The sequence below is a fragment of the Myxocyprinus asiaticus genome, chromosome 36 (assembly GCF_019703515.2).
Source record: "Myxocyprinus asiaticus isolate MX2 ecotype Aquarium Trade chromosome 36, UBuf_Myxa_2, whole genome shotgun sequence".
NCBI classification, from domain to species: Eukaryota; Metazoa; Chordata; class Actinopteri; order Cypriniformes; family Catostomidae; genus Myxocyprinus; species Myxocyprinus asiaticus.
The window spans coordinates 24,510,890-24,525,870 of NC_059379.1; the positions used below are offsets into that span (position 1 = coordinate 24,510,890).

General features: G+C 38.7%; 1 protein-coding gene across 3 annotated transcripts in view; it reads right to left on the minus strand.

The window, feature by feature from the left end:
* rnls (renalase, FAD-dependent amine oxidase) overlaps positions 1-14,335 on the minus strand; it is a 56,956-nt gene extending 42,621 nt beyond the window's left edge. For 2 of the 3 annotated variants that reach the window (XM_051674649.1, XM_051674651.1), the window contains exons 1-4: positions 14,107-14,335; positions 13,326-13,431; positions 13,007-13,152; positions 9,493-9,654 (exon numbers count right to left, since the gene is read on the minus strand). In XM_051674649.1, the coding sequence (XP_051530609.1) occupies positions 9,493-9,654; positions 13,007-13,152; positions 13,326-13,431; positions 14,107-14,224 (532 nt within the window). In that variant the 5' untranslated portion in view covers positions 14,225-14,335. The remainder of the gene's footprint in view (positions 1-9,492; positions 9,655-13,006; positions 13,153-13,325; positions 13,432-14,106) is intronic. The other variant, XM_051674650.1, reaches the window with a different exon arrangement.
* Between the last annotated feature and the right edge of the window lie 646 nt (positions 14,336-14,981).

Below are 14,981 nucleotides of genomic sequence, written 5' to 3' on the forward strand. Positions count from 1 at the left end.
AAAAAAATTCTGCGACTGTAAAACTAGAGAGCTGCTTGGGATCAAGAGGAAACAACCACAATAACCAAATCCTGAAGAATGAGCAATTGTCTTCAAAGAATTTATGGATTCCAAAGAAAAGAAAATATCTAAAAAGTAATATAGAATTCCCCTTCTCACAGCATGGACTGAGCATATAGAATCAAATCTTGAAAAATAAGATTGTTTGGGAAACATTAGCTCAGTGTTTTACATGAGAACACTCATTCAGCATAGCAAATCTAAACAGTTTTCATAGACACAGAGTCAGCTTCCTCTTTTGGGTCTTCTCAGTCTTTAACCACAAAAAGCAGAAATGGTTCTTCATAGGCTTAGGCAAGCTTGTCAGAGTGGAAGTTAATTTTGATCAGATTCTAATTTTGAAATGTACTTATTCAGCCAGTTACTGCATTGTTGGAGAGGTATGGGGCTGACCACCTGTTATAGATCACATCCTATGATGCACAAAAAGAGCCAGTGCTGCACTCCTGGTTTCTGCTCAGAATACACAGGCCCAGTGTTTTAAGTTGGACAAGATGCTGGAGGATAAAAAAAATTTAGTCCCCTGAGTTTTTGTTAGTTCTCACTAACATGTGCAGGGTTAAGGTATGTGCATGCCTGTGACAGGTTTCCTGGGCTATAAGGAGGGGCCTTATACCATTCTTATTGTTTTAAGCATTTTTAGATCATTTTAATGGGAAAGAAGGCAACACTTTACAATAATGTTCCATTTGTTCAAATTAGTAAATGCATTAGCTATCATGAACTAACAATGAACAAAACTTTTTTTACAGCATGTTATTAATCTTGGTTAATGCTACTTTATAAACACAATTGTTTATTGTTAGTTCATATTTGTTCATAATCCATTAATGTTGAACTTTTAATTAAAAAAAAAAAAAAATTAGTGTGTGTTAAAATGAACACTAACCAAGATTAATAAATGGTGTAACAGTATTGTTTATTGTTAGGTAATGTTAACTAATATGTCAACAAATACAACCTTATTATAAAGTGATTTATTTGAGAAGCAAAATTGCTTGAGATGTTAAAGGAACAGTCACATAAAAAAAAAAAATTCAGTCAGTAAGAACTCACCCAAATGTCATTCCAAACCTATATGACTGTAATCTGTGGAACACAAAAGGAAACATGTTTTTTTATTTTAATCTTCACATAACTTTTTGCCATATAATTAAGTAAATGGTGACTCTGGGCTGTCAAGCTCCAAACCCCCCCCCCCCCCCCCCGAAAAAAAACCACAGAAAAAGTAACAACTTGTGCAACATTTTCCACGTCTTCTGAGTCACTTATTCACTTTCATTACATGGCAAAAAGACATGAAGATTTTTAAAATACATTTCTTTTTGTGTTCTATGTAAGAAAGTAAGTTAAATGGGTTTGGAATGAGGGTGAGTAAATAATGACAGAATATTTGGGTAAATTGTTCTTAAAGATTTGTTTTCATAATATATCTTAAGTATCACTTTTATTCTTCTGCAGAACACAAAAATATGATTTTTAGAAGAATATCTCAGCTCTTATGGTCCATACCATGCAAGTGAATGGTGACCAAAACTTTGAAGCTTCAAAAAGCACATAAAGGCAGCATAAAAGTAATCCATACAACTCCAGTGGTTAAATCAATGTCATCAGAAGCGATATGATAGGTGTGGGTGAAAAACAGATAAATATTTAAGTCCTTTTGTTTTTTGGCAATTGCATTCTTCGTGCTTATCGCCACCTACTGGTTGGGGCCTGTCAAAGGTGGAGATTTATAATAAAAAGGACTTAAATGTTTATCTGTTTCTTACCCACACGTTTCTGAAGATATGGATTAAACCACTGGAGTCGCCTGGATTACTTTTATGCTGCCTTTATGTGCTTTTTGGAGCTTCAAAGTTCTGGCACCCATTCACTTGCATTGAATGGACCTACAGAGCTGAGATATTCTTTTAAAAATCTTTGTTTGCATTCTGCAGAAGAAAGAAAGTCACATCTGGGATGGCATGAGGGTGAGTAAATGATTAGAGAATTTTTATTTTTGGGTGATCTATCCATTTAAAACAAGGAAAATACAATTTACCAATAGCGTAAGATTAATTCAAGACAAAATCTCTGAAGACTTGTCTTAATATCATGCGATTTTGCTTCTTTTAAAAAAAATTTTTAGACATTTTTACTAGCAAAATTATTCTTTGCAGTGCTGTTTTGTTATTGTGGAGTTACTACAGAGGAAAATCAGAGGCTTGAAAACACTTCAACGTCTTATGTCACTCCAATTCTGACTGTGCCAGTGCTCGCAAAAGCTGCATTCCACCCTGTCATGTTTATTTCTGGCAGCTGGTGAAGCATGTCAGTAACAACTGACAGCTAGAATGAAACAATAAAAGGAAGAAAATAGTACAATATATGATGAAAAACATCCAAACATTAAAGAGAACCAAAAAACAAGCAGAATCTGTTGCCAATCGGCTGCAACGGAATGAATTACGGTTTTGGCACCAGAGTCAGCAAGCCTTGTTCATGTGAGAGGACCTCTGCCCTAAACTTACGTAACCCCAGTCAAACCGCTAACCCTGTATATTCAGTAATACATTAGAGGGAACAAATCAGTCAGGGGAGTGCTCTAATCCACATCAGGCATGCCACAGCCCAGCAGTGTGCATGAAGCTCATTCATCTTTTGCAAATGATACACATTAATATTTCCCTCTCATTGCCCCTGCACATGGAAAGCCAATGGAAGGGTAGGGGTGTAAACACAAAACTGTCAATACATTTAGGTTAAAAAAAATATTGCTGATCACATGGTTCAGTCCTATACTTATAATAACCACAAATGTGAACTGGTGAAACTGACTTGTAAAGAAATATACATTCCAGATGTAGGCCATCTTACTGTTCATTTTGAACTATGTAGAACTTGAAAGAGTCAACCTCTGTAATTACCATCAAGATGTAAAAATATCCCCTTTCTCACAGGTTTCAAAATGTATTTATTTTTTAAATCTGCATTAGGCTGTACTGCAAGATATATGAACAAACCTCACTAAAAGTAATGTCATTAATACACAACATAAATATGATGAAATGTAATGTGGAAATTGGATGTCTGGAAGCTGTTATGTGCTGACACATCATTATATCATATACATTTATCAGCCACAACATTAAAACCACCTGCCTAATATTGTGTAGGTCCCCCTTGTGCCGCCAAAATGGCCCCAACCCGCATCTCAGAATAGCATTCTGAGATGATATTCTTCTCACCACAATTGTACAGAACAGTTATCTGAGTTACCGTAGACTTTGTCAGTTCGAACCAGTCTGACCATTCTCTGTTGACCTCTCTCATCAACAAGGCATTTCCATCTGCAGAACTGCCCCTTACTGGATGTTTTTGGCACCATTCTGAGTCAATTATAGAGACTGTTGTGCGTGAAAATCCCAGGAGATCAGCAGTTACAGAAATACTCAAACCAGCCCATCTGGCACCAACAATCATCCATGCGATTATCTAATCAGCAAATCATGTGGCAGCAGTGCATAAAATCATGCAGATACAGGTCAGGAGCTTCAGTTAATGTTCACATCAACCATCATAACGGGGGAAAAATGTGATCTCAGTGATTTGGACCGTGGCATGATTGTTGGTGCCAGATGTTGATCATCTCCTAACAAGGCCACATATTACAGTCTGGATAAATTAGATTGTAAAGGGGTTATAAGGGAAAGGAGGAGGTGAGAACCGGCTTGACAATATAAATAGTTTAATAACAAACGTAAACAAAAACACACAAACATAAACACATACAAGGCAAAAAAAAACAGGCGAGGGAAAGGCCAACACTGGCGAGAGAGAGAGAGAGAGAGAGAGAGAGAGAGAGAAAAAAAACTCACTCACCGGTTCTCTGATGCGCTGTCACGTGGTCCTCGATCACTCCTCCACCCTCTCAGGCAGACGACAGCCACTCCTCCACGGGCAGACCGGAGTCAAACCTCCAACCACCCAGCGGACAGAACGCCCCTCCGTGTTACTGGCGGCCCGCGGGGACACTCCTCCGCCCCTGGCAGTGGCACTACCGCTACAGGCGGTCGGGGAGTCCAGTCCCCACTCGCCTCGCGGATGGCGGTCTTCCCTCGACCCCTCTGAGTTGCTGGTGGACGGCAGGGCACTCCTCCACCCCTGGCAGCGGCTCCAATGCTCCAGGCGGTCGGGGAGTCCAGTCCCCACTCGCTTTACGGATGGCGGCCGTTCCCCGTGTCTGGGCGGTCGGGCTACTCCGTCCCCTGGCGGATGGCAGCGGCGCTCCCCTGGGTGGACGGCAGTGTCGAGGACTCTACGACGGGCATCCCTCCTCCCTCCCGGGTTTCGGTACCAATGTAAAGGGGTTATAAGGGAAAGGAGGAGGCGAGAACCGGCTTGACAATATAAATAAAGTTTAATAACAAACTTAAACAAAAACACACAAACATAAACAAATACAGGGCAGCTGCCCATAGTTTTCTCTCTCTCTCTCGAACTGCCATCTCCGGTCACCTTTATCCCTCACTTGCCTCATCAGGCTGATTGAGGGTCCGGGCGTGCGTTATTCCGGCCCCGCCCTCCTCCACACTACGTAGATGTTAAGCGAACAATCAGTTCTCATAATCAACGTGTTGAATGCAGGAGAAATGGCCAGGAGTAAAGACTTGAGCGTCTTTGAGAAGTGACAAATTGTTATGGCCAGATGACTGGGTCAGAGCATCTCTGAAATGGCAAGGCTTATGGGGTGCTCCCGTTCACCAGTGGTGAGTACCTACTGACAGTGGTCCGAGGAGGGACAAACCACAAACTGGCGACAGGGTGTTGGGCTGCATATGGGGCTGCGTAACCGCAGACTGGTCCAAGTGCCCATGATGACTCCTGTCCACCGTCAAAAGCACCTACAATGGGCATGCGAGTGTTGGAACTGGACCTTGGAGCAGCGGAAGAAGGTCGCCTGGTCCAATGAGTCCCGTTTTCTATAACACCAAGTGGACGGCTGTGTACGTGTGTGGCATTTACCTGGGGAAGTGATGGCACTAGGATGCACTGTGGGTAGATGATAAACCGATGGAGGCAGTGTGATGCTCTGAGCAATGTTCTGCTGGGAAACCCTGGGTCCGACCATTCATGTGGACGTCAATTTGACGTACCACCCACCTAAACATTGTTGCAGACCACGTACACCCGTTCATGGCAATGTTATTCCTAGATGGCAGTGGCCTCTTTCAGCAGAATAATGTGCCTTGCCACACTGCAAACATTGTCCGGGAATGGTTTGAGGAACATGATGAAGAGATCAAGGTGTTGCCCTGGACTCCAAATTCCCAAGATCTCAATCCGATTGAGCATCTGTGGGATGTGCTGGACCAACAAGTCTGATCCATGGCGGCTCCACCTCTCAACTTACAGGACTTGAAGGATCTGCTAATGTCTTCATGCCAGATACCACGGGATACCTTCAGGGGTCTTGTAGAGTCCATGCCTCTGTGATTTGGCACTGTTTTGGCAGCTCACGGAGGACTAACAGTATATTAGGATAATGGTTTGGCTCGTCAGTGTGTGTGTGTGTATATGTGTATATATATATATATATATATATATATATATATATATATATATATATACTATATATCATACATACATACACACACAGTATATATTAGTATTTCATATATCACAACCAGAATTACCTCATTTCTTTTTCTATATAATCAAACACTGAAATAAGAACCCTAAAATAAATCTTTGGTGAGGTACAGCTGGAAATATATATAAGAAAAACAATCTTCAAACAATCTTTAAACTAAGGGTAAATATTGGAGTTTCCTCTAAAATTAGGGTATCGATCACTTTCAACACCCCTCCACCCTAAGGGATAAAAACAATTTCAATAATTTATTTCTGCATTAATAATCATATTCACACATTCACACACGTTAAACCTAAAAACACAAAAAGTTCACCCAAAAATGAAAATTCTGTCTTCATTTACTCCCTTAAGATGTTCCAAACCGGTATGAAGAGTTTTACAGACTGACAACCTCAGTGACCATTCACTTGCATTGCATTTTTTCTCTCTCAATGCAATGAAAGTGAATGGTGATGCCACATTCTGCCTAACATCTCCTTTTGTGTTCCATTTTTGGGAGAACGATCCCTTCAAACTGTAAAGAGTTCAAGGTACAGAGACTAAAGGTCAAACAGATAGACCATTCTGTTGAATGGTGCTGTGATGAAGCGTAAGGCATTCATTTTTTCAGTGTGCAGAATCTGTGAAAATTATTTCCAGATTGCATCTCTGCAAGTGGCAATGGCTCAAACCTGCCTGCTGCCCCCAACTGTCCAGCAGCTACCACTACAAATGTAAAATCACATGGTGACATCATGGCAAATGAAAACGGTGGCCTGCTTATATACAATAAAGGCAAAAATCAACACAAATCTTATTAAGCCTATGTGTTAGAATACCTTTGTTTTTGAGAATTTCATCATCATTTGTAGTCTGAATGCACTACAATATTACCCTGGCATACAGATAAAGCACTAGGTCATGTGAAATTTTAAAACAAATTTCCCTGGGCAATCCTAGAATGAATCAGCTCAAGTATATTCCCACAAAATTCACCATATCTACATGTATAAATTATCAAGAGAACAAAAAAACTGCTGTACCTCTGCTAGATTGTTTTAATTTCTTAAACCCTGTATGCAGAAAAGAACAAAAATGTTACAAGTAAAAAAAATAAATGAAAAACACAGCCCACTAAAAATGAAAGATCTAAAGGGTTTAAGGAATTTAAAGAAATGGCTCTAATGTGTCTCCCAGGAGCCATGTTTCTCTGAACACATGGATTTGCTCATAGTAAAACCAGCCATGAAACAAAACAGCATAACACTTGAAAGAGTCCAAAAAGCTATGTCTTGTTGAAGTGGCTTTTACATAACTACGATTTGACAGAGAACCAATTAGAAATGAGAGCCTACATTGACTGGAGCCTGCCAGACAATAAATCTACTTCTCTGTGGAACAAATGCTCACCTCAAACTCTCCATAAGTACACAAACAGAAAACTGGACAATAATTTGCACAATCGCCCAATTAGGGCTGTCACGATTATGACATTTATCTGAATATTAATTGTCAAACAAATAATTGTGATTATGACTACTGTCTCTTTTAGGGCTTTCACGATTAATTGTCATATACATTGTCATATTTCTTAAGGCGCATGTTTGCTTCACACCTTTTTTTACATATTTAACTTCAAATATGTCAATTAAATAATAAAATAGGGCTATATGATTTCCTATTAAGGCTTCAAAAACTTATGAATGACATGAAAAATACTGTTTTAAATCTCAAAATATTTCTAAATACTTTAATCTGTCAATTTTACATTTACACTGTTTTTGGAACTCAAATATTTTATATTCGTATTATATATTTTTTATATATAAAAAAAAATAAAATGTATTTTTATATATTATATTATGCAATAGTAAAATATTTCTTTCCTAATTTCTTCTCTTTTAAACATGATTTTGAGGCTCTTTGATTAAACCTACGAGCCCTTATTTCTCATGAAGCAAAACCTTTGAAATTTTGTTTCATCATTTTATCACTCCACAGTAATAGAATAAGCGTGCATCTCCTCCTCTCTGTCATTAACACTGCATGTATGAACCTGCTATACGACAAGAAATATTTGCCTATAAATGATTCTTTAAAGTGAAGCTGGAACACTCTGCGTTCTCTATCAAAGTTTAGAGTTGTTTGTTTATATTTTTGCTGGAGTTTGGTGCGAGCATCTGCTGACAGCGTGCCAGCAGAGCGATTGAGAAGCGCTTTGAGCACTCTTGACGTCCGCGGTGCGGCTCAGTGACGCTCGGAGTTCAACTTAGAGACACAAACACTCCGTTTATGGCATTTATATATTCACTTTAAATTCACTTATTTGGACATTAAAATGTTATTGGAATTTTAAGTGCACAATAATTGCGGTTATCTCAAATACCTGCGGTTAGATCAAATAACCGCGATCAAACGATTATTTAATAATCGCGACAGGCCTACGCCCAATAATGAAAATGCATTTGTCATTTACTCACACTCATACAATGCAAGTAAATGGTGACTGATGCCTAGAACATTCTGCCCAACATTTCCTTTTGTGATCCACAGATTCATTCAGGTTTGGAACAACATGGGGGTGAGTAAATAACGACAGAATCTTTTTTGAGTGAGCAACTGGCCCCTTACGGTTCTGCCCTTCTTCTAAATGCATTCAGTTATTTGAAGTCCTGTGCAACTGCACTGTGACATTAATCACATGGCCTCCATCTCCATCCAGACCACTTAAGATTAATTTTTCAGCTGCTCCAGTCCAGCCGTTTCACAGCATATCAACAGTGAAGAGAACCATTGGGCTCTGCCCTACTTCTGCAGCTCCGTGCGTGACACCACAACCATTTAGACTGCGTTTTTTTTTCTCAGATATCATCTCCTCCACCATTTTCAGTTGTCTCATTCCATTTTTCATTCATTCTTTAATGTGCAATGCATCTCTTTTTCTGAGGCTGTGACTTTTTTCTCGCACCGTGCGTTATTCACAGTTACTCAGAATCTCCAACACCCAGAAGACCCAGAATGGACTCTTCCATTTCCATTTTCGAACTTAAGGACTTATGTTTTACCATTTCAAAAAAAGCATACAGAGAATGCCATTTTGGACCCTGCTGCAGTGAGACAGCTGGAGAACAGCTTAAGATGAAGATATGGGGTCTCTGAAGACCATCAGCCAATGGCAAGCCCTCTTTCTACTAGCTGACTTTAGATACTGCGCAATCTGTTGAATGTACGGAGAGGTGAACTTGTGAATCTGAAAGCACATCTAAGACTAATGCAGTCTGACACCCCAAAATAAAAATTCTGTCATTATTTACTCACCCTGATGTAATTCCAATGACCTAACAATCACTAGATCTTGAATTTTGGTCTGTATCTCTCACAAAGCTATCATATGACTTCGGAAGTCTTATAATGTAGCACAATATAGCACACAAGTTCTATGGGCTACTTTCATGTTGCTTTTTTGCATTGCTTTGAAGCTTGAAGCTCTTATCCCCATTCATTTTAATTGCATGGAAAAGAGCGACAAGTAGCCTATATTAGTCAAAATTTTCTCCTTTTGTTTTCCACGGAAGAAAGAAACATATACCATTTTAGAATGACATTAGGGGGAGTAAATAATTCCAGACTTTTTATCTTTGGCTGAACTATTCTTTTAAGCATGTTCTTTACGAAAACAAACAACAATTTGGGAGGTAAAATGAGCTTAACTGCATTTTAACACATCAGACACAACAGGAGACACCAGACCAAAATACGGTTTAATTTCCGTTTTAGAAGTGTGTGTGTTTGTGGTGGTGTGGTAATGTACTCACAAGATCCCACGTCTCCTTGGAGCTGAAGTATTTGGGGTACTGGCATGGTCAGAACCACGATGTCAAACTGCTCTGGCGCTCCGCCTTTGCGACACACTTCCCAGCCGGCATTTTTTTGGTAAATGTGAGTGACGTGACGGTTGTAGAGCACCTCTGCTCCTGCTTGAGTGCGAAGGGGCACAGTTGGCAATGTTGCACATAGCAAAGAGTAAAAGGAGAGGAAAAGAAATGGAGAGAGAGAAACAGGAAAGGAGACAATTCCAAAGAAGGTCACGCAGAAGGAAAAGGTTGGATTTTATGTCATTGGGAAATCAGTCAAAATTTGGTTTATTGGCACATGCAAACAGGTCTATGTGATCCCTTAGCTTAGAAACAAAGGCAACAGTGGAAAAAAACTCGCAAAAAAACGTTACACAGTTACATCAAAAATACAGCTTATGTGAAATAGCACACCATTTTTACAGGTTAAAGAGATTGTTTACCCAAAATAAAAATTCTGTCATTTTTATTAACAAATTTACTCACTCTCATATTGTTCCAAACCAGTATGACTTTCTATCTTATGTGGAACACAAAAAGAGATGTTAAGCAAAATGAAACCCTCGGTTAGCATTCACTTTCATTGTATGGATTAAAGATGCAATGAAAGTGAATGGTGACTGAGGCTAGCATTCTGTGTAAAAATACATTAATGGTTTGAAACAACAAGAGGGTGAATGAACAAAGACAGAATTTTCATTGTAGCTGAACTACTTTTTAAGGAGATGTTGAAGGAATGTTGAAACCAAATCAAAATCTGAAATCAGGTCAGGGCAATGGACTGAGATGAACAGTGTGCAAATATGTGCAATTCACTTTCCATGAAAATCCCATGCATAAAGATCTCTGAATACTGGTAATTATGTTGTTTCCCAATGTTACTACACATTAAAGCACTTTTATCTGACTGCTGTGGGTTTTTTTGTCTTTTTTTTTGTTTTGTTTAAAGTACATGTAAAATATCAAAACGTCCTGAACTGACTAGAAAACATTCTAAAGGGCCTTATTACTGACTCAGTGCCCTGAAATTAGGGTTCATAAATCTGTCTGCATGGTCTCGCCAAACTTATCTGTGCTCTCTCTCTCTCTAGGAAATCTGACATATTTCTAAAAAGGTAACATTTGGAAGAAACAACAGCTGCAGTAATAATAAATACTTTTCTGGCAGCACATTTCTGTCATTAAACAGCTGATCAAAAACAGCTGCTTTATAAATAACAATAAAATCATTTATTAGACTGCCTCGCTTCTCTGAAAGTGTATTACTAGTACATAAAAGCCATTCTGTGTAAAACTGCCCCATTGCAAAAAGGTGAAGTGTGTAATTTTTCAATGTTAAAATAATGTCTCCTCTCTCAGTTGAGACAACTCTTACTTACAAACCAATCTAACATTTATTCCTTTAAAAGTGTTAACACTATTTCTCTGGCACAATCAAACATTTCCCTGTTTGTTTGAGTATTCCAACCAGTGTGTTTCCCAAAAGCATTGTTAGTGAACTATGGTCTCAAGTTCCATCATTACCAACATAGTTCAAGGATTTGGTGTTTCCCTAAACCATAGCTTCAACGAACATTAGCAAACAGCATTGCAAAGTTGTGTGGTTGGAACTACAGCTCTTTAACTGTGGTTAGAATCATAGTTCCTTGTTAGTTTGCTGTATGAACATCGCTAAGCTTCAATATAATTTATTCCATATAAATATCTTTTCTGTCAAAAGACTGACAACATTAACATGCACTGCAAAAAACTTTGTTCAAAGGCAGCATAAAAGCAATTTGTACGAATCCAGTGGTTAAATCCATCTTCAGAAGTGATACGATAGGTGTGGGTGAGAAACAGATCAATATTTAAGTCCTTTTTTACTATAAATCTCCACTTTCACTACCACATTATTCTACTTTTGTTTTTAGGCGATTCGCTTTCTTTGTGCATATCGCCACCTACTGGTCGGGGCTGGTCAAAGGTGGAAATTTATAGTAAAAAAGGACTTAAATATTGATCCGTTCCTCACCAAGACCCATCACATAGCTTCAGAAGATATGGATTCAACCACTGGAGTCTTACTTTTATGCTGCCTTTATGTGCTTTTTGGAGATTCAAATTTCTGGCCAACTTTCACTTACATTATAGGACCTACAGAGCTGAGATATTTCTCTAGAAATCTTTGTTTGTATTCTGCAGAAGAAAGAAAGTCATTGACATCTAGTATGGCATGAGAGTCAGTAAATGGTGAGAGAATTTTCATTTTTGGGCGAACTATGCTTTAACACACACGGTTTCTCTCGAAAAACATGGCTTATTTGTCCATGTTAACGCATAAGTGTTGTTCTTATATGCTTCTGAAAAGTGCGCATGTGCATCAAGGGAACCCCAAAGTCTGATTTACAGGGAAACCCCACTATTGCAGTGCTGTGCATCTATCGCATTAGTTTGGGGCTGAACTGAAATCTGTTTGTGTTCAGGAAACCTGTTTGCAAACAGTCCTTAATTTTTCCAATTTCGTTTAATGATGCTAGTGGCAGAGAAGTGTGTCATTTCAAAAAACGTTTTTTGTTTTGTCCAGCTCAAAAAAAAAAAAAAAGAAAAAAAAAAAAGAAAGAAACAAGAAAGCAGCCTATAGATAAAACCCAATATGAATTAGAGCAAAACCAGTTATTGTTAAAGGGTCAGGAAACACTAAACTACATTTTCTGAGATGTTACCAGATATGTATGTGTTACACATGATAGAAGACAAAGTAAGTATCCATTAATTTTCATTTTAAGATGAAAGTGGTTAATTTAGGGATTTTTTGCGCTATTTTCATCTTCCGGGTTTAAAATCAACATCGAGTAATCGTCACACGATGTGACGAGTCCCTGTTCTATAGAGCACCGTCGCGTCATCAGTGTCTCATACATTTTAATGAGGCTGCGTGGCCTTACACTGTGAGAACGGGCTGTCTCATTATTATTCATTAAACCATGTGACCAGCGCTTCAAACTCTCAAGAGCCTCGGTGTCAGTTGACAGAACCGACATGAGTCCCCCCCACCGCGCTGCTGAAAGAGGGACAGGATAGTCTTTCAAACATTGCCAAAACCTTTTAAATGTTCGTGCAGCATGCACTTATTAACACGAGTGATTTGAGATATGCGGTGAGGTGGACTGCCTCTGACTGGGGCTCATTTGAGACGCAATTTACATTGATTAGTTAGACTTTAACATTGCCAGCTGTACAAATCTTACAATTTGTCATACTTTATCCTGATATTTAGTAAGAGCCGGCATGGGAAATGAGATGACAGATTGCTCCCCTCTTTCTCCCCTGCCCTGCCCCACCCCACCCACTAGGGGAGGGAGGGGCCCTTGTTCTCACAGCTGTCCACGCCCAGTTGAGTTGCATTTTTCAAAACGGTTGTGAGGTGGACTTGAGCTGAAAGAGGGCTGTTTCATGACCCTTTAAGAAAGAAGATGAATGTGGAATGATCTACCTGACTCTTTGAGGTAGTGTTTGACGATGGAGGAAACTCCACTGGGAGTCACATAGTTCACAAGCCCCTCTTCCTTCGACATCATGCCTTGTACAGGTGCAGCGAGAGGTTTCAAAATGTCATGTGCTAAGAGCTCTTCATAAAAACTAGAAATACAAGAAAATCATGAGAATAGCAAAGGTACTTTAGTGACGAGAATACTCTGTTGCAATTCATTTACACACAACCGAATAGAAAGAAGCAGTATCACTTTTAACCTAAATAAAAAAATAATACCCACACCCATACAGATCAGACAGAGTTCAGCAATATCACCCACCTACTGTGAATTTGAGCATAGTATGGTGTGGCACTTATGTACTGAGCACCAAGATCAGCCGTGCATGAAGGATTGTTTGGATTTCTGCTTGTGGACATTCTTCCCCCTACACATTAATGCATTCTCTGATTAGAACAAAACATCTAAATCTATTAAAAATATAAATAGGTCCAATAGATGTAATTTTGATTACTCTTAAATAATAAAAACACTTATAACCAATAAAAAAAATAAAAATAAAAAAATACACCAATGATCCATCAAAGATGTAAGGATGTATAAAATAGCATATTATCATAACATTACTAACACATTAACTTTTACAATTACTACCACTACTGTAAAATACAATGTGGACAGTTGTAAAATGTGTGATCATATTAGATATGATACAGCCCATTGATAGCATCATAACTAAACAGTTAGTCATTTGATGAGATTTGAGGTGAGCGTGTCCAGTCCAATCACAGGACCAAGCTCACGAGTTGTCTCTAGGTGGAACTTCCTGTTATAAAAGTATAAATGAATAATTGAATACAAAGTCTGTCTGAAGTCAGAACTTTAGTGCCATAGAGCTGAAGTCAACAATATAATGCTTTCCTGACCTCCAGAGCAGCAAGTCACCAAGTTAGATCAGCGTTTTAGCCTAATGAATGATAATTTGCTGCAAGTACCACTAATTCAGTTCTTTAAACACACGACTCATCTATCAATCGATAAAGTGTTTGATATCGGTACAATAAACATTGTGAGTCACTCAAAGAGATGACAAGATGCTAACCTGAACCCAGAGATTTATCCCAGACGACTATATTAACTTTGTTTGGCAGCTCCCTCCGCAGCAGACAAGCACACATACTGCCAGTAAGACCAGCGCCAACTATTAAAACTCGAGACATTGTTAGAAAAGTCAAACAAACAGCTGCAGTACAATGGCAAAGCTATCTTGAGATCTCACACGGTTCAAAGCCCCTCAGTCCCTTTAAGAATTACAAAAGGCTGAAGAGTTTTTTGTTGGCCAACCAAAATATTCCCTTGGTTAAGCAGTATGCATGGGTTGTGAAAGCGTAATCACATCATATTTAAATATCAAAATAATAATAATACACATTCGGTTTCAGTTTTGCAGCACAATTTAAGAAAGAGTGTGCACTTAATATGCGTTTTTACTTAATTTTATTAATTGCAAAATTGCAGTAATTTTTTAGAGCCTTTAATCCTCTCAATTTAAATAGAGGGTACTTGACTCATGTGACTATTGTAAGGCACAATTCAGCAACTTTTAGTCCCATTATCTTATTTTATTTTATTTATTTATTTAATGACCAAAGCAATGTTACAGTTAGTTTAAAAAATGTTATAAGGTCAGTGGAGAGTAGGGTTGCCACCCGTCCCGTAAAATACGGGATCGTACCGTATTTAAAGATAAAATGATGCGATTTGTCCCGTATTTAAGCAGGTCAGATGGCGTCACGGTGAAATCGGCCCAGATCGCCAATTTAATATTTGCCTACGGTGGGTAAGGGACCGTCTAAAAAGTCCACACATTGTGCTAAAACTTTCTAATGGAGGGTGTGGTAAGGGACCATCTGAAAAGTCCACAAATGGTTGTAAAACTGTGGAGTTCTTTTCTATGTAAATGTTCAATAAGATCAA